General features: G+C 54.3%; 5 protein-coding genes across 5 annotated transcripts; 2 read left to right on the top strand and 3 right to left on the bottom strand.

Moving 5' to 3' along the window:
- Nucleotides 1-1853: 1853 nt before the first annotated feature.
- On the top strand, nucleotides 1854-3125 carry J4E92_003400 (uncharacterized protein; the record flags this gene model as incomplete). The annotated part of the gene is made up of 1 exon (XM_051494798.1): nucleotides 1854-3125. One exon carries the CDS (start codon nucleotides 1854-1856, stop codon nucleotides 3123-3125), a length of 1272 nt encoding a protein of 423 aa, XP_051355091.1.
- A 4351-nt stretch (nucleotides 3126-7476) lies between these two features.
- J4E92_003399 (uncharacterized protein) lies at nucleotides 7477-8835 on the bottom strand (the record flags this gene model as incomplete). The annotated part of the gene is made up of 3 exons (XM_051494797.1): nucleotides 7477-8319; nucleotides 8372-8626; nucleotides 8737-8835. 3 exons carry the CDS (start codon nucleotides 8833-8835, stop codon nucleotides 7477-7479), a joined length of 1197 nt encoding a protein of 398 aa, XP_051355090.1.
- Nucleotides 8836-13620: 4785 nt separating this feature from the next.
- On the bottom strand, nucleotides 13621-14926 carry J4E92_003398 (uncharacterized protein; the record flags this gene model as incomplete). The annotated part of the gene is made up of 3 exons (XM_051494796.1): nucleotides 13621-13740; nucleotides 13989-14129; nucleotides 14669-14926. The coding sequence occupies 3 exons, from the start codon at nucleotides 14924-14926 to the stop codon at nucleotides 13621-13623; spliced, it is 519 nt and encodes a 172-aa protein (XP_051355089.1).
- A 481-nt stretch (nucleotides 14927-15407) lies between these two features.
- Nucleotides 15408-16701, bottom strand: J4E92_003397 (uncharacterized protein; the record flags this gene model as incomplete). The annotated part of the gene is made up of 6 exons (XM_051494795.1): nucleotides 15408-15554; nucleotides 15617-15646; nucleotides 15833-15867; nucleotides 15915-15933; nucleotides 15984-16066; nucleotides 16170-16701. The coding sequence occupies 6 exons, from the start codon at nucleotides 16699-16701 to the stop codon at nucleotides 15408-15410; spliced, it is 846 nt and encodes a 281-aa protein (XP_051355088.1).
- A 1719-nt stretch (nucleotides 16702-18420) lies between these two features.
- Nucleotides 18421-19402, top strand: J4E92_003396 (uncharacterized protein; the record flags this gene model as incomplete). The annotated part of the gene is made up of 3 exons (XM_051494794.1): nucleotides 18421-18455; nucleotides 18511-18877; nucleotides 19190-19402. The coding sequence occupies 3 exons, from the start codon at nucleotides 18421-18423 to the stop codon at nucleotides 19400-19402; spliced, it is 615 nt and encodes a 204-aa protein (XP_051355087.1).
- Nucleotides 19403-19475: the final 73 nt, after the last annotated feature.

Here is a 19475-nt window from a genome sequence, read left to right as displayed (position 1 = left end):
TGGCCCGAAGGTCCACACTTCTACAAGAAAGACGGATGGTATTATCTGCTGATTGCCGAGGGCGGAACAGCCGAAGACCACTCAGTCACCATGGCTCGCGCCAGAAACATCACGGGCCCTTACTCTCCCAGCCCATACAACCCACATCTGACGAACCGCGGTACATCAGAGTACTTCCAGACCGTTGGTCACGCAGACCTCTTCCAAGATAACAACGGCGCATGGTGGTCTTGCGCGCTCGCGACGCGCGTGGGTCCAAATGGTACATCCTTCCCCATGGGGCGCGAAATGGTACTCACGCCAGTTACGTGGGAGGAAGGCGAGTGGCCCGTATTCCAACCTGTAAGAGGCAAGATGACTGGCTGGCAACTACCTGCGCGCTCAAGAGATGTTCCGGGTGATGGACCCTTCAACTCGGACCCAGATGTTTACGACTTCCCTCAAAACTCGACAATTCCACGCAACCTCGTCTACTGGCGTGTTCCTCGCGAAGGCGCGTTCAAGACTTCGCAAAAGGGTCTGCAAGTCGCTCTTGGTCGCAACAATCTCGCCGGCTCGCCAGGCGGGTCTGACCCAGCTTCAAGGGCTGTGAACTTCATCGGGCGCCGTCAGACGGATAGCACGTTCAAGTTTAGCGTAGATCTATCCTTCGATCCGAAAGCTGATGGTGAAGAAGCTGGTGTGACCGCTTTCCTGTGGCAGACGGCAAACATCCAGCTCGGACTCATGCGCAGTAATGGGTCGACGTATCTGCGTTACAACTCTACGGAACATGAGGAGAAGAAGACGCCTGTGCCCGCATCTTGGTCTGAAAAGCCTATGCGCTTCGAGATCACGATGCCGGATCCAAGGACTTATGTCTTTTCGGCTATGCTAGCGCACGGCAAGTCAAGACCGATCTCGTTTGGTAGAGCTTCAACAGAGCAGCTGAGTCCATCTGGCTCGTTCGTAGGAACGCTGATTGGTGTGTATGCTACTTGCAATGGAGCTGGATCAGGGCTAGATTGCCCAGCTACCACGCCCAATGCATACTTCAGAAGGTGGAGGTACAAGGGTATTAGACAGTACATTTCTGAGACTGAGAGTGTGCGAAGCGAAGACTTCAATAAAGGTAGATAAAACCTTAGTCGAGGTACCAACGAAAGGTGGTGGAAGAGTGTATGAGATTACTTCAAGCGGGAGCTATCGTGAGACGTCTCACACTGTAGACCTAGATAACTCTTTCAAGCAAATGTAAACCAGACCTGGTTATATCGTACTATGCACGGACGTGAGTGCTGAAAAGGTCAGAGGAGTGAGCATTCATTTTTGAATACTCTATTCCCACCATTGTATCAGCTGACAGCAAGGCTGAAGCCATTTCAATGGCCGCATATCCATCATGTTGTCCGCCTTATTCATGCCGTAACATCTCTTGTTTTGCTTACACGCCTTGGGCGAGTGGATAGATGAAGTATCGACCCATACTTCGGTTCCTTCCATTCCATCCGTGGTACTGCGATGACGCAGAGCGAGACGAGCCACTCATGACTCCCGAAATACATAACCACCACATACGCAAAGGTAATCCTTATCGAATAAGAGAGATCGCAATCCTCTGACTCTACGGTCACGCGCTAGTCTCTGCCTTCACTTGCGCTCTCACTCCGACTTCACTCGCGCTCTCGCCCCACCTTTACTTCGCTCTTACCCTGCCTTCACTTTCCACAGCCATATAAATTCTGTCTGCGCTTCTCTTTCTTTCTTTCTTTCCTTCCTTCGTCTTTCTTTCTTTACCAAAGACAGTTGGTTTTCCAAAAACCTACTCTCGCCACTCATCTTTTCGGTGACACGAAACCACACCTCCGCCCATCATGGGTCTGCCGAACGATATCATCTCAGAATGGGTGCTTTCCAACGTTAAGAAGTTTGACGACAAGCTTATTGGAGAACCGGTGAACGGTACAAGAAAAATCTCCGGTCAAATATTATCACCTCCGGATACTGTGATGGCATCAAGCACGACATCCTCCTCTGCCGAAGTGGAACATGCGCATCCTGACCTTGAGGTTCCACTCAACCTCTATTCTATCCAAGCGTTCGAATTTATAGGATTCACGGCAAGCGCTTCAAAGTGGCTCCTCGATATCTGGGCCCTTGACGACGAAGGCGACCTCGAAGACGCCATGATCGCTCGCATTGTGAACTTCGGCGGTCATGATTCTGATGACGAGCGGACCAGTATGAGTAAGATCGGAATTTCCGCGGAATTGCAAGAGAAGGTCATGGACCCTGAGTATGAAGACGTGAGAAGCACCCAGTGGTTGAGTTACTGGATACTGGAGACTATCTTCGAAAATCTTTGGACACTCAAGAATCTAAGTGAACGACTCAACCGAAACCTGGCTGTTCTTCAGTCCGGTAAGACCCCGTTCGCTTCGCTACGTGGCGGCGCCCCTGAGGACAGGTCAAAGTACCACTTGACCCAAGTTGGTCACACAACTCTCTACCGGTCAACGTCAGCAGCACAACTCGAGAGAGTTTTTGGGGAACACTCGCTCAACCTCGACCTGAATTTCCAATTCGGAAGAGGAATCCATACAGGTGACTTCCACAATGAAAGAAGGGGTTACTGCTGGAGCACTCAACACTGGGTCTCTGAACACTTTGCAGCATATACATGCAGCCGCATCAAATCACCAACATATGTCTGCGTCATCCGGGCTTTGGTACCTACCCATCTCTTACAAGGACAAGGTGTCTGGGCTCTGCCTTTCGGAGACGACTGGAAAAAATTGGTCTGGCATTCCACAAGGGAGTTAATTTACCCTGCGGATATCCAAAAGAAGCTTGACAAGTCCACACTTATCATTGGACCGGTCTCGATCAATTTCTCGGAGTTGAAGTCCTGGAAACAGGCGACGGGGGACAGAGACTGCTATACAGTAAAAGGAGAAGTCGCTAAGCAGTACGTCTGGGTTGGAATGGCATCGATGGCGGCGATGAATGAGCCATTGAAAGAGAAATGGGATCTCTTTAGAGGCAGATGGAAGCTCTGCACCAAAGATCCGTATGCTGACTGCAGCCCTCGCCATATCCCTGAGCCTCAGAAGTGGGCGAAAATGCAACTGGAGGATATGCATTGATGTTTTGGGATTCAGCGGGCCCATTTCGCATTGAGCAAGGTTGAGGAGGAAGACAGCGCATGAACATGCAATAGCCTCAAAGATGGCGAAGGATCGCCATGATGGCCGTTATGAGGATCACGCCCACCTAGGGAAAATTTGAACAGCCTGGAGCCTACATTGACGTTGGGTCACCTACTTTGCAAGTTTTTGTTTCAATGTAGTCTGCAGACCTGTTCAGTTCTTTTTCCTTGGACGAGGTGGGATATGCATCCTGAACAATCCTTCTGAGCTCAGATATACCAAGCCATCTCAAAGACGTTATCGGAAGCTCGTTGAGCTACGTGCGCTTTCCGGGGCTTGAAAGCGCCGTTCGAGATAGTATCTAAGTAGAAGCCTTTACGGCTCATACCTACAGGTCGGAAAGATATGACCAACTGATACGTATCCGCGGATACGTTCGTGTTTCTAGTAAACGTGTAGCTTAGCAATGGGATCATCCGTACATAGCATAGCGCCTGTCTATCTCTATGCGACTTGAAGACGAGCAATTAGCAGCCTCAATCTATCATGCCTGCAAGTGGCGCAGTCTCATTAGACGCGAAGGAACTGCTGTGCCGCTTCCATCGAGTCATAATCATACTGCGCATGTCAAGCAGTGACACGGTGAAGAAACCGCGACAGCCCACCCAACATAGCACAAAACATGTCTCGTCCCACCTCCAACATACTTCGCACAGCCCCCCTCCAACCTCGCTCATCCCCTCGCACCCCGCGTCACCAGAAAGGAAAATCGGCCAAACCGCCCGCCTGCCCTCGTCCCAATCTCCACTTTAACCTGACATGTTGCGGTCCGCCGCATGAACCCAGATCCCTACCGCACGCACATGGCTCCCCAGCGAGCGAGGCCGCCAGCCAACCTAACCCCTTTTCCGCTGCAAGAAACACGGTACGCTAGATCCTTGGGGCCGATGCTACAGGGCGCTAAGAGTAGAGCAATGGTATGGGCAGTGGGCACGGAGAGGGTCAAGCACAGGGGAGGTCAGGGCTCCTTCCCGCTGCTCACCGCTGGTTTGTTGGTGGAGGGAGGGAGGGAGGGGGATGGTGCATGCAGTGAGTTTTTCCTCTAAGCGCTGAGAGCTTGTGGGATGTAGCATGTGGAATTAGAATAGTGTTGTTACATGGACGAAGGAATGGCGTGGTGTGGTAAGCATGCTGATAGCTTAGGAAAGCACGCCAACAGGGATAGCAACACGATCGGCCCATGCGGCGTAGTTCGTTGGCACTGGCAAAAGCTCAAGGTCAAGGCAAGGCGAGGCTGCTTGCTTCCCGTCAGGCGATGATGTGTGATGGATGTGTGATGGGAACGCAGATTTCGACACGCGAGCACACACACACGGCTCGGGCGGCGGAACTGATGGGGTCGCAGGCGTACGTGGCACATTTGACATGTCGGTTACAGCATGCCATGCGTGGTTGCAAGGGATGGCACGGAGGAAATGGGTCCAGGGTGGGAATCCTTTCTGCCGGGCGGACAGCGGCAAGCAACAGCACAGCACCTGGCTAAGCCAGCCAGAGGGAAAAAATGACTTGTGGAGGCGCCTCGTGTGCTTGCTCCCGAATGCAAAGCACGCGCAAAAAATTGCATCCGTGTGTTGTTGCCAAGGGTGCGCGACGGGCTGTGCGATGTGCAGGATCATGATCAAAACTGCCTTGAACGCGCTTGAGAGTTTGACTTTCGCTATCGTACACCAACGGAACCTTTTTTTCCATTGGTCAGCACTACATTTTCTCACTACAGCTTACACCAAGGGCTTCGGACTTGCTCCGTCCGAGATGCGATTGCGAAGCCCAAAGGAAGGAAGACAAAGAGCGGTACACTAACATGACTTGTACAAGGAAGGGAAAAGGTCAGGGCTCGCCCGTTGCTCGACTCAGTCTAGCCGGCTATTTGCGACATCGACATCCCGGCTCGAAACTTCTGCTCGCACCGTCCCGTGACGGGCAACGACTATTTAGCTTGACCAGGTCCGAATTCGGAGTTAGAGGGGGTTACCGAGCACGTTCGTTTCGTACAACAGCGATTGACCCTATAGATGTGTGAGGGATTACTATATTACGATCGGCTGAAAGCGAGTCGCATACTAGAAACCACCCCTGGTCCTGGCTGGCTTATGAGAGCAAGATAATTCTTGCTCGACTGAAACGCTGACAGGCTAATGTTGATTCGTGACATGCGGTTACCCACGATATACTTTTCCAGATTCGATTACATCGCCGCAACCCTGAACCATGGAAAAACGACCTGTCTGTCTGCCTGAAGGAAAAATTGAGTGGTGCGATATATGTCAGCTGAATAGTGTCCGTGTTGGCGGCCCAGGCAAAGAAAGTATGCGCGTCGAGGCAGGCAGACGGCGGTGCGCTAAATCACTTTAGAACCAAACTCGACGTTTTTGCTTTTTTGCCCTGCATGCTCTGGCAGTTCTCATGACGGAGTTGTCTCCCCTTGTGGCAGCGAATCAAACAGGTCCTGCCTGCTCGCACCGTTCCGTTAGTCAAGGGCGAGTTTGAACGGTACGCTATAGCGGCCAAACCATGCAACGGCCAGCGTGTCAATAGCCAGTGGATATGAGACATGCGTATGGCCAAGCCCTTCGTTCATTAGGTCAACATCGGCGGAGTGCGATCCAGAACCTGACCTCTGGTACGATGCTGCACCGCGCGGCAGCTTGAGGAGACAGAAGAGTAATAGAGCCTTTGGGCTCATCAGCTGGCCAAGTAGTATCGTGGTACGCTAGAAATCTAGAGCCTCAACTGATGTCTGGTGGCATTTGGTGCAAGTGCATAGTACCATCGAGCCATCATCGGACGATGGTAGTCCACCCTGCGTCTGAGCCGCGAGACACAATCATGATAGTGGTAATGGTGAAATCATGTTGACTACATCGTGCATGCCAGGACGCGCCGTACCGCGAGATGACAGACGGCGACGTTCTAGTCGACGGGCTGAGATGATTCCATTTGGCTTTCTACCGTGGAACCCATCACGTCCCGTGCCGATGTAGTTCGAGACTGACAGATCGAAACTTGCGTGGTAGCAGCGCTCCGGCTCGCCGAGACCCCGAGGCCGTACCGTGGTAGAAGTGCTGTGCGGTGCCTTTCCGTGTGGGCGTAATTGAATTATGCACGTACACCTGTCAGGCAAGTGTCAGTGAAGACTTGGTATGGTAACGGTACAATCGATACCAAAACAAAGTCCGCCCCATGGGATCAAGATCGGGGCGTGGAGGTGGCTGAATCTGGTTGACCTTTGTTTTTGGATGGAACGTGTTGCCCTGGAAAGGAAAGTGCAACACGTGCGTACCCGCTCTCGTGTACCTACCATCGGCTGCCCTGCGTGGCTTCTCGTGCGTAACGTGCCATGTGATTTGCATGTCAAAATTTATCACTGGCACGTGTCTTGGCAATACCGTCGTACAAGGGGCAGGCTGGTTGGCACTGCAGGCAGGAGCGATGGGTGAGCATGACAGATCGACCTGGGCAGCAGAAGTGGTTCGACGGGTAGGATCAGCTCGGAAATGCGGCATTGAACATGAGCACATCAGCACTGACGTGCTCCAAATGCAGTGCGCCGTTCATCAAGGCATGCAGAGGGTCGAGCAAGTATTGCACCAGCGAACGTCTCCAATTTAGATAGCTAGTAAAGAAAAAAGGAGACTACGTACAAGACGATGCGCGAAACGTTCGCTTTCTCAAAGTGCTTTGCGATTTAAATCAGATTGCCACCCACCAGTAATAGTTCCCATATAGACTTTCCGATGCGGTAGAGACAGGCCGAGAAGGGGAATACCGCGAAAAACCAGCGTAAAAACGTACGATAGGAAAGAGGCACCAAAAAGCACAAGCGACCACTACCCCAGCCAATATGCAGCGAAGCACATGAATGCCGGACCCAACCCACGCTACGATGATGCAAATATCAACGAAGCCTCCATGTGATGATGCAACCCCAGTTCTAATGTTTGCGGGAAAAGACAGAATAACCACCCAGTGTAGTAGTTTAGGTCACTCGAGATGGAAGACCGGGAGAGACAGTAGGATGATCCGTGAGTATTAAAGTAGAAAACGTTGAAAGATCTTTGTCGCTCTTGAAGATTCAGATAGCCGCCCAGAAATCACGCTGTTGCCAGCCAGAACTCCTTGCGATAGCAAACGTCGATTGGACGCGAAGATGGATTGTACATTGGAAAGCAGAAACGACGGCTGACAGATTCGATGGGAAATTTTGCTCTTTGCTCTTCGCTTAATCCGAAATGTGTAGCGCTCTCGAAAGACCAGCTCCAGAGCGTCTCCACTTGCGCGAGGCAGATTTTTACATGGGGCGGCGGTTGAGCATGTTGAGCATGGACGAATCGGTCGAGCTGCGGGCGGGGCCATTATCGCTTACGAGATCATTGATGCGCATGCTGGGCCTAGCCGAGGCTTGCGATGTAGGTGGCGGTGGGGTTCTGCCATCGGTGCGCGCGGGTGGTGGCTGCAAGACGCCGTTGGCCTGCGGTGGAGCTGCGTAATAGGGCGTCGGCGGGGCACCAGGGGTCGTGGGTGCTTGGGAGTGTGGCGAGGACGAGGTGCGACTCGGCTCGTAGCGATAAGCGCTCTGTGGGGAGCCTTGACGCGGAGGCTGAGCAGCGTAGTATGGTTGGGCGGGAGGAGGTGCGGATGAGTAGGGAGCGGGGGTCGATGCTGTTGAAGCGCCCGATGTTAGAGACGGTGGCTCTGGATAGGCATAATCTTGCCCAGTGCCTCGATGAGGGGCCTGTGACGCTGAGCCAGGATGCGGCGGAGGCAGGGTAGGAGTGTGAGGCTCTGGGTGGAGTCTCTTCCTGCCTGCCAGCGCGTCACGGGTCGCCTCATCTGGAGAAGCACTAGGCGGACCATAGTCAGAATGAGCTGGGTACGGACCTGCAGTGGGGCTGGGCAGATAGTGCGGCTGTCGCGACGGCTGGCCATACGGCTCGGCGTGGCTGGCAGGAGGCAGAGGCTGCCCGTAGGCGCCGTACATGGGCGGTGGCTGCCCGACACCGCGCCAGACAGTGTGGGCGGGAACAAAGGCCTGCGTCTGGGCAGACACGGGGGTGAAGATGCAGTCTTGGTTGAATCTCATGCAATTGGAGCAGCGGCCGTCCTCGGTTGCCTCAAAGCCGGAGCAGCGGATCTAGGTAAGGTAAGCAGGCAGTCTCGAGTCAATGGCGTGGGCCGTGGTGTACCTTGCGACGTCTGCAGTAGCGACAGGCAATTGCAGTGCGCTGGCGGGGAGCTGGCGGCTGGTGGTGCTGCTGGACGTACTGCGGCGGTGGAGGCGGGCCCTGGTGCTGCTGGCGGTATGGATCGGGGGGAGGAGGAGCGCGCGTCCACTCATTGGGGCCTGGCAGGCGGTAGGGCTGCTGGTGCTGGTACTGCGGATGTTGAGCCATGTCGGGACGGGGCTCTTGGGGCGGCGGAGGAGGGAGCGTGGTGCTCATCTAGTCGACGTCAAGTGTCAGCGCGCTGTCACCCAGCTTACGAGAGAGACTACCAGAGGCAGGCAGCCAGATGACGTGCAGGCACGCGTGACTGCCCTTCAGACACTTACATGCGGAGGCTGGGCATAGGCGCCGTTGGGAGGCTGCTGGGCCGTGGGCGGTTGCCAGTGGGCGGGAAGCTGGCCTTGGCCACCCTGGTGAGGGAACATGGTGTCGCGCGGCGGTGGTCGTGTGCGGTGCTGGCACGGCGGGGGCTCTCCCAGTGCGACGCAGCGGTTGGGTTGGCAGCAGCGCAGATAGTAAAGAGAAGGTCGGTGGTGGTGCGGGAGATCCTCTGGGGCGGGTGAGGTGTCACAAAATACTGGCAGGCGGGCCGCAACGTCGGCTGCAGGTGAGAGCGACGGGCAGTGCTGCGTGGGCGAGCCAAGCCAGTCGGGGCGGAGGGTGGAGGGGAGGGTGTAGGGCGGCGCTTCGAGACGGGCGTGCAGGCGGCGTGTAGGCGGGTGTGGTCTGCACGAGGAGCGTTGGAGAGAAGGGCAGAGTTGGGCGAGGGAGGCTGTGGAGTGAAAGGCTTCTCGAAGCGCGTGGAGGAGACGACGGGACCCAAGAGCGTGGAAGCGAAAAAGGAGATTCAGGTTGGAGCGGCCGCTATTACTACCCACCGCGTGCCCGAACTCAACCTTCTCGCCGCTTCTACTGGCATGGCGTTTTTATCCCTGCCCGCCCCATGCAGCGACGACGGCGACGGTCCGCCAAACGCGCTAAATGCCATGCGGCATCCTCACTTGCAGCGCGACGTGCAGCTGGGCAGCCCACCCATCCGCGCACACGAGCTACCGGCGAGCAGCACACGCTGAGGGCGAGCCGCCCCTACCACGTCGTCGCCGCCGCGCCCTGTCTGGCCTGTGTATTGCGACCGCGCCCATGACACGCCCATGACGCCGCCCATGGCCGCCAAAGCTGCCCCAACCTTGTCGGCCACCCATGTGCATGATGCTGCTGCGGGCCGGCAGCTTGCTTGAGATGTGTGACTCGCCAAGCCCTCGGGGACTCCCGTCGCGCTGTGATCTACGAGCCTTTAATTACATACACACGCCGCCGCAACAAATACTAGAAAGGCCACGGCCTCCCAGGCTGCGCTGCACGCCGCGCCCTGCCTGCACCGCGCTTGCTCCAGAGCCCGCCCGTCGCTGCTGCACTGCGCGTGCGTCTACCGTGGCACAGTCGCTAAACACTCATGGAACCACCTCGGGCTCTTGAATCGTCTACGGCCCGTCTCTGCGTCCCTCGTGTCGCTTCCTCCGCCAAGCCCATAGCTCGCGCATTCGACAGCTCACGAACCACGGTACGCGCCTGCGTCCGGTCAGCTTTGGTCCTACCCTCCGCGACTGGCCCCGGCCGCCTGCTGCAATATGCTTTTTGTACACATGCATCGTGACGCTGCCTCGTCCTCCCCAGAACTGCTTCTCCGACGTGTCCACTGCAAGTGGCCGCCTGCAGCACCACCCGCGCACCTCCCTGCCCTAACCTCGAGTTCCCGCCTGCCGTCTGCTTCATTTGCGCACATGTCTGATAGGGCTGATCCATTCGGGGCGTCGGTCATTTTCCTCGACAAGGACGGCAGCATCCCTGTCCGACTGTTGGTGTGTAACACTTCGGCAACTACGTCTGCTTGGACAACTGTGACGTGAGTGCCCTCTGTTCGCTAGTCATGGCCCTGCCGGTGCGTCTCGGCGACTTCAGGCACTCTCCTTCGCGGGGCAGTGTCTACGGGAGAGCCGATGTCTTGCGCCGGGAGAACCGTTCGTTGAGCGCAGCAGCACCTCTTTTTCGCCTTCACGCGCAAGCTGCTTGGTCATAGAGCCGATTCTGGCCAGTCTTGCCTGCAAAGAAACCGTCCGACATCGTCTCTCTCAGCTGCTATTGCTTCGTGTAAGACGGCCGGCATGCGACGCAGCCCACTTTCGTCCTCGAATCACGCCTCTCAATCTGACACCCACAATTTGGCAAACCGTTCATCCCTTGCGCCGGCGAAGGCTTGCGAACTGGTGCCCATGGCAAAACACTTCCTCGCGCTGCTGATTCGACGCCTCCACGATAGTCGAGACAAACCGATACAAAGAATTCGACGGCACTTGTGCCTATTCTTTGGTAGTGGCGGTGCCGCAAGTCCCGCTGGTGACGAATCTCGGACTTGTGCGGATGTAGGCACGGTGGCATGGAGAATCGCGAAACGCCCAGGGCGCTTTCAGCCTCGGCTCCTCGCCGGCCTATTTTCACCTGACTGCATATACGTGACGACGCCCACACCTGGAACAAAGAATAGTCAGCAGTAGTTCATTGCTATCCATGCTTGCCTAAGCACCTCGTCCTGTGTCTCTTGCCTCGAGATTAGGGCGGACGGCCCGCACTCTCTCAAGCTTAGTTTTCCACCGTCCAGGTCTCGGTCAAATTTAATCGACCAATCAGCACGTCCCTTGCCTAGCATTCAACTTACTTGGGCAAATCTCAGCATTCCAGCTGGCATGTGCCTTGCAGCTGCTGCTCGACGGGTAAATCCTATCGAGCACGACAAAAAACCTTGCTGCAGTCACAAGACGTGTCTACCGGTCAAAGCCGTCGTCCCGGTCACAGTGCCGTTTTCACTCATTGGCACCGTATTCAGCGGGATGACCGCTTGCAGCCAATCGCTTTTAATAATTGTTGTAATTTGATTGACTGCCACACCGTATTTCGCCCTTTCGAGTCAGTCACGGGCGCGTGATAGATGAGGCCCAATGCAGTCATTTGTCTGCGACTATATTCGTCTGAAACCATCAGTCCAAGGAGCGTCATCCTTGACTTGGCCGACAATCAAGGACAGCAGCCTTGTGTTGCACATTGAAAAAGTGCCGTTAAATGCCGCTGATGACGGTTACACCAAGTGAGCGGATTGTGGGGTAGATCAACCAGGATCTGCTCTGGACGTGATCTTCAGCCGCCTCGGTCGATTCACCCAAGCAAATAGCCGCGCAACGTCCATCACCACTGCAGTGCAGACTATAAGCGATACTCAGCCATGGTGGTGGCCATGGAGATTGCGACGCCGCGCGTGGACGGTGGGAGCTGGCTCAATTGGAACCAGGTGTATCCGCGGCTCGGGACGAGATGTGGAATTCCCGCGTGTGTCCCGTTGATAATTAGATTAACGAAGTTTGTGTCACCGAAGCCTTCCCGCAATATGCATAGCATAGCTGGAGATTGCGGAGTCTACCCATTCGTGTCACCGTAAGCAGCGCAAAAGGGCCATGTCGCTTGTGCCGCATTTTGTGTACCGCCAATCTGCAGGTAAAACCAGATTCAGATATATCAGGCGGGAAGATATCGTCAAGCCTCCGAGACGATGCCTCGCCCGTGGCACCGTTCTAGTGTCTGACAGGCATAAAGAACGCGGGCAATGCTTCCACAGCGCGTCCGTGGCCAGTGCAAAACAAACAACCTCACCGATCTGTCAAGGTGTGCTGGTGCGATAGAGGCGTGGTCAGTCTGGTGATGGCGTTGCATCGGTGTACACGCATTCCTTTGCATCCTGACAATACTTTTGATGCGCCGCAGTACCGCATGTTGCTGATGCTCCAACAAACGAGTTTCCGTCCTTGCAGTAGTGGTGTGAGGGACGACATCCTGTCGGATAAGCGGTATCCCATCTCCGTTCTCTACCCCAGCGCTCGTCCGCCTCATCTTCGGGCAGACGACGGTGTAGGCTCGCCTTACCGAACCCGGCGGAAGGCCGAGAAGGGCAAGGCGACACGTTTTGGCTTTGCGAGATCCAGCTGTGTCACAAACGCCGGTAAATATCATCTAGAGACGCGGAAGGGGTGGATAAGCGGACGCAAGCCATTGCGGGTCGATGGATCAGCCCGAAGCGTGCTAATTCGCGGAAGAAAGAAATATCTGCAGCTCATCGGTGTGATGGACGGTGGGATTCAATAGACACAACGAGTTGCCTTATAACCACACCGCCTTTTGAAGGCATACTGAAGCTGCTCAAAGCCTCGTTGTTCAACTGGAATGCACTGTGCAATGCAAAATCGCGCCGTAGAAGGACCACAGCTCGCATTGAGATTCTGAAGGTTTGGCGTTGGAGCTGCTGGCGTCATGCTTACACCACGTCAAGCGCAGCCCAACAGCGTAAGCCGCTCAACTTTCCGCTTCTTATGAGTGCATGACGCTGAGCGATGCAGCAACTAACCGCCAGCTACTCACGGCGCCGGTAAAGATTCGCTGAAGCCTTCGTCATGAGATGCAGCTGGCCTCGATCAGACGCGTTAGGGCGTAAACCCATGCATCCCAGACGGACAACGAGTGCGCCCCGAGCCGTAGCCGTGTATAGACTAACGCAACGTGTGCAGCATGTCACTGTGCCAAAATGGATAGTGGGGAGGCCAGCTGATCGGGGCCTGGCGATTATATGAAGCGATAGCTGCACACCCTGGCAAATCCTCTGCTGCACTGTCATGGCAAGAATCTGGCATCGATGCGGTCAGCCATCTACACTGCGTCGTGATCGAAAAAGAGGGAGAGTGAGCACTGTGCACTGCCTCCCCTCGTTCGTTTAGCTAGGGAAAAGCCGCTAAGAAAGACGGCAGGCCCGCGTCTGAGCGTAGCTTTAAGAGGGGGCCAGGGTACGAGGCAGCTAGATCCGAAATGAACAAGGCCCATCATAAGACCGAGGATACTGCATTTGGCATAAGTGCTCCCGTGACCTACTAGCGCTGCATGTTGATCCCAGTTATCCGCTCGTGCTGGAGCTAATGCTGCACGATGACTTAGTCTGTTGCATGGCATCGGTTGTGTCAACCAGTCAGCGCCACCGTGGCAGGGTTACACCAGCGTCTATTGGCGGTCTTTGCGCTTGCGTGGCCCACTCCTCCACGCTCCCACCAATGTGTGCATCTAAATGACTTCGGCTCGAAGCACCGTGCCTCGAACATGCGTTGTTGAAATTGCTCTCATCAAGCCTCGTCATCCTCTGCGGCGTTGCTGTCATCGTCGGGCTCGGCATCGCTTCCTTCGTCCTCGCTCGAGTCTGACGTGTCGTCGTCGGGCATCGCGATGCTGTTCAGATACGTGATCTGCCACGGTTGTTAGCGGCCTTGTGTGCAACGCCTCCCGGGAGATTGCTGTGGTCGTCCTTCACACCTGAAGGATTTTACGATGGGCGGGTGACTGCATTGCCAACGCACTACTGGCCGGCACTATAGTCACCCCATCGCTTGCACCGTACAGGCACTTCCCTAACAAGTTGCCGCCGCTCTTATCTTGTCTTGTCCAATGGGAACGTGAGGCCGTTAATGTCAAGAGTATGGAAGGATAGACTTACAAAGGGTACCATACTGGCAATGAGTTCACCCACTCGCTCCAAGCCCCCAGAACCAACAATTTCATCGTCTGCGAGCTTCCGCCCCATGGTGTAGTTGCGGAGCCGCATGAGTTCGACATCTTTGTGGTCATGGTCATATCCCTGGAGAGGTGTCAGCAAACATGAACAGCTGCAGTGAGTTTGAAGTTTGAAGTTTGTTCATCATAATCCCCGCGACTGGGCTTTTGCAGACTGCTGCGAGCAGAGAACCCCGCCTACTCAAAGGGTGCTAGCCATGACTACTCCAACTCAGCTCAACTTGTTGAGTGCGGGGCGACTTGAAACTCTATTTGCGGGACGGCACACAGTTGTAACGCACAACCTTCCAGTACGAGACTGAAGCTGATTGTACGTCATCGTGATCGTGTGCCGTTTGCGAGATGGTGTAGCGGAAGATTTTCATGGAGATACATCCTTGTAGGCGGGGAGCTTCCGTGCTAGTTTTGGTGTTGAACCGTGTCAGGCGGCGGACAGTACCCGATCGCGGCAAAGCCGATACCAGACCTTGCAAAAATCGACTCTGCTTGTGAGAAGACGTCGTGACCATGGTGTTTCACAAGCATATTTCATGCTTGATGACACGAGATCTGTCTGCTGATACCCTGCTGTCTCAAGGGATGGATTAAACAGATGCTGCATACCTTTGGGTTGCGTTTCAGAGCATTCGACTGATTCATCGACAAGCTCGTGAAAGCCTTCACAGCCTTCTTCTCGTCATCTTTGACTCCACCCAGGAAAGCTTCTCGAATACCAGAGTCCGTTAGTACGGCCTTGATCTTGTGCGGTTTGCGATCAATGTCGCGTCGTAGTTTGGCCAGAGTCGACGCGTCAGGCTGCCAGAAGCCACCACCTTTCAAAGTCAGCGCATTCTCGTGTAAGAAAGGATATCGATGAGCCATTGACGCGCCGCTGACTATGGTGCCTCTTGCATAGGCAGAATGGATACACACTGACGTGCATCAGATGAATGTACCATCCCGACGACACCTCGCTGCACGCTGCCAAACCCTCAAACGGTTCGATACGTTACCTCCCGGATACCGCGCGGTACAACCGAGAAGACAATATGTTACTCTACGCTGTCCGACGAGACATAGGCACATGGGTCCAATTGTGTGGCATAGTGACCGTCAATATTCCCCGCATGGCCATAACGTGCAGCGCTGGTCGGATCGGTCAATCTCACCGCATGGCGATGCATTGTCGTCTCCGAGCCGGCAGTCGTATAATGCGACACATGGTCAGGAGTGCAAGGTCGACCACACGACAAGAGTCGCTGTGGAGCCGAGGCTCGCAGCAGCTGTCGTGGTGACGAGCATTGGGTACACTTGCATACCCTATGCACATGGAGTCGAAAGAAGCAATGCGGTGGCCACGAGGTCACTTCGCACTGCGCTTGAGTTCCACAACAGCTCGCGGCTCGGGTGTCTCCGCGAAGACGAAGAGAGGAGAATCGAACATACCTACGAAGCTACCACCATTGGGTTGCACCTGGATGTAGTAGTGTGCGTAGGGTCCCTTGCGTCCCTGCACGTCGTATACAATGTCAGTGTGGGGCTCACATAAGCTTGTACGCATGTGTGACTTACAGTTCTTGACCAGGCCGCAGAAAAGTAAGTCTAGATCAGGTCAGCCTGCTTTGCATATAGCCGTGAAAGGGCATCATGCTGAAGCTATTCGTCGGGTCGCAGAGTATATGCCATAGCGCCATGATGATTTGGCAGCATGCTGTGTCTCTCGACTTCGTGACACGGCTTCAAGGGCATGACCCCACCCTAGCGTGGAAGTTCGATGTATCCACTCACCTTGTACGGGGTTGGGTCTTTCGAGAACCGAATATCTTTCTACTGTGAGCATAATCCAGCTGAGACCATACTTCGGGCTCACCTCTGTAAATCCGGTAGATCTACACTTTTTAGTAAATCGTACTGCAACAGTCCAGTCGGAAACACTTACTACATCTTTGACAGGCAACTCTGGGATGGTCTCATCTGCCTCGATGATCTTCTCGGATACCTTCTCCGCAAAAGTGGTAAAATCTTGGAATGAAACTCTAAAGTCAGGGTCATGGACTACGATATAGACGTCAGCTAGCGATCCGATCGTGCCGTTTGACATGAAACGTAATAAGCCATCACTCACGCTTCAACCATTGGCGGTCGTTGTTAGCCGTCAAGTCCTTAAGGAACAGCATAGTATTTGGGTGGATTGTGTGATCCAAGTACGGCGTGTCGCCTGCATCTCGAGCCTTTGGTTTCTTGATGATCAGCTGCGTTCCTGGTGCGAGCTTCGCACCGGGTTTCCATAGCTCTTTCTCGCCAGCGACCTTCTTGTGTATGGCAAGGCTCTTGGTTTCGCGCCCTCTAGGAGTTGCTCGCTTGCCCTCAGATTCGTCGTCACTGGCGGTTTCATCGTGCTCGGATTCCGACGATGGATCCTTGTCGCTATGTTCCTCGTAGTCTGATGCTACAACCTCATCCTCGTCATCGTCGGGTGCGACGTCTGCCTTGGGTTTGTTCCCGTCGCTATCCGTGTCGCTCTCAGGCTCGACGTAAGACTTCCTTGCGGTAGCCCGTGCTCTCTTAGACTGCCGTGCTGGAACCTCCGGCGCAGGACGTTTAGAATTGCTCCTGGGAGCTGGAGCACTTGCGCTTTTAGTGGCTTTACGTGGCATGATCTCGAGTGATGCGACTTGGGAAAGTGATAGGCGTGATACTCAGTTGTCATTGCAGGTGCCTTCGTGGCTGCTTGGAAGATGACGCGCGCACAGACCATCGATGACGCACTCGAACGCGAAAATACAGCGCGCTGTCACGTTTCCACCCCAGCCAGGAAGCACGCCCGACTGACATGCCGACACGCTTCGAAGCTCGCAAGCAAAAGATCTTGGAGCAACTTGACGCTCCAGATGGCGAGTATCATGATCTGTCGCCAAAGGGGTCCGTCGATGCGCCCATCCGAGATTTAATCGGCGAGATCAACAATCTCCCAGGACTAGTCACCACTAGCAGCTGTTCGGGGCGCATCAGCGTGTTTTTGGAAGGACGCAAAGCAGACAATGAAGTACCAGATGCATTGCCTGAAGGCGAGAGTTCACGCGCTGGACCAGGAGGAAAAGGTGGTGGGGGTGCATGGCTGTTCATCTCACACACGCCACTTGGGCGAGACGAAGCAACATGTGACCTCATGTCAAAGTTCGGCTTAGACAAGGCTGAAGCAACGGAGGAAACACCTAGCGTGTCCAGCAGGTACATTCATCTTAAATTTGAACCTATGGTATCTTCAGTCGTCATGGCAGGTTGACATGGTCTGACGTGGCACAGATACTCCACGTCCTGAGTGCATCCATGGATCATGCCCAAGGTGTCCTCACTGCTGCCTTAGCTGCCGGGTTCCGTGAGAGTGGCGCCGTTAGTCTAGGTTCAGCGAAGACAGCAGAGTCAAACCCCATGGTGGCTGTCCGGTCAGCTGGTTATTCATTCGACTCCATCATTGGGTATCAAGATGGTGATGGCCGCAATGTTGCCTTGGTAGACGAGCGGTATCTACGAACACTAGTAAACATCGTAAACGAGCGATTCAACATCAACTTCGATCGAATAAGCCGGTTTCGCAAGGCCCTTTTGGAGACGTACGAACCGACTGCGACAAGTGGATCCAAGCCAGATTGGGAAGATGCGGACGCGAGGAAACGGCGGAAAAGAGAAGAAGGCCTTGCGCGGCAACAAGCTCTGCAAACCCAAGTCTCTCGAGGAGACAATAATTCATCAGCACTGGAGAACATAGACAGCATGGAAGGCATATTCTCTTGATGATACATGGCACAACACAGACATATGCGCATCGACGAGAATGCCTGTGTTGAACACAACGAAAGTTCTACTCTGTCATAGACGGCTATGAGTCATATTTTGTCTATCGCGACGGCGAATTTGAGTTCACGATGAGTGGTTGCTTTTCTATACTTTACGGAGCCAGACGACAATGTCTCCGACGACTAGTCTTCATAGCTCAGATGTAGAATGAGCAACGTTCGGCCGGTTGTGCATCCAACGACTCATAATATTAGCGTATGTGTACACAAAACTCTGGAGACGTACTTATTTCTTTGCATGCTATGATATCCGATAACATAGTGTCATATACTGCGTGTTTTCCAATCCATTTTGGTGATGCTCCACCAATAGAGGCTTAGCGTACATATGTCTCCGACGTAGATCGGCGACTTTGCTTCCATCTTCGCAACCATCTTCAACATACAAAAGGAACATTGAATCTTCCCCAATTTCCCAATTGCTGCCTCTCACATCTTCCAAACATTTTACATACCCATTGAGACTGTATCACCACTACCAAAACCACCAAACTACCCCTCACCATAGCCCCATCCAAGATGAGCTACGCAGAAGCCAACCGCCGGTACTTCGAGTATGCGACCCCTCCTCAAATCCAGAAATGTGGAACCATACTAAACGTATCACAGTGCCATATCCGACTCCTACGACAGCAAACCCTGGTTCAAAGTCGTCAACGACCGAGTCGCCACTACCCTCCGCTCTGACCTATCCTGGGTAGGCATACCCTTCACAGATTCCACCACTCAACCAGTCCGCCTTCTAGACTACGCATGCGGAACCGGCCTCATGACCCGCGTCTTCGGACCCTACGTCACCTCCACCCAAGGCATCGACATATCACCCAACATGGTCTCCACCTACAACACGCGCGCCCGCGACGCCGGAATTTCCGAAGATGTAGTCAATGCCGTTGTCGGCGACCTTTTCGACAAGTCTGATCCAAATCCTGAAGCTCTTTCCGGGGAGAGGTTTTGGGATTTCGACATCGCGACTGTAGGATTTGGATTCCATCATTTTGAGGATGTGGTGTTTGCGGCAAGGCAGTTGAAGGAGAGGTTGAGGCCGGGCGGTGTGTTGGTTATTAATGATTTTTTGGAGGGAGGTGATCTTTTGGCGGGGGAAGATGGGAGTATGATTGAGGGAAGCGAGGGGAATCATGCTGTTCATGGTCATGGACATCATCATGGTCATGGGGAGGAGAAAGGTTCTGGATCTCAAGGACATGGACATCACCACGGGCATCATCACCACCACGGTGCTGAGAAGAAGCATGATGTTGGCGAGAGTAACCCTGAGTTCCGGCAGAAGATGAATGCCTCGATAGTGGTTCCGCACTTTACTATCGATGGCGTAAAGCAGTTCTTCACGGAAGCTGGGTTCGTGGATGTGGATGTCATTACGATGAAAGAGAAGAACTATATGGAGTTCGGTGGCAAGAAGCTGTGGCGCACGATCCTGTTTGCTAGAGGACGCAGGCCGATGGAAGCACAAGATGGCTCGGGAAAGAGTGAACTATGAGCTTCTCCAAGAAGGCGAAGCCCAGTAGTCACGGGCCAGCGATACAGTGTAGTTGACATCGTGAGCAAGATCA

Source organism: Alternaria infectoria (assembly GCF_024043175.1).
Source record: "Alternaria infectoria strain BMP 0036 chromosome Unknown scaffold_4, whole genome shotgun sequence".
Lineage (NCBI taxonomy): Eukaryota > Fungi > Ascomycota > Dothideomycetes > Pleosporales > Pleosporaceae > Alternaria > Alternaria infectoria.
The sequence above is the reverse complement of the archived record's forward strand: the minus strand, read 5'-3'. Positions and strand labels throughout refer to the sequence as shown.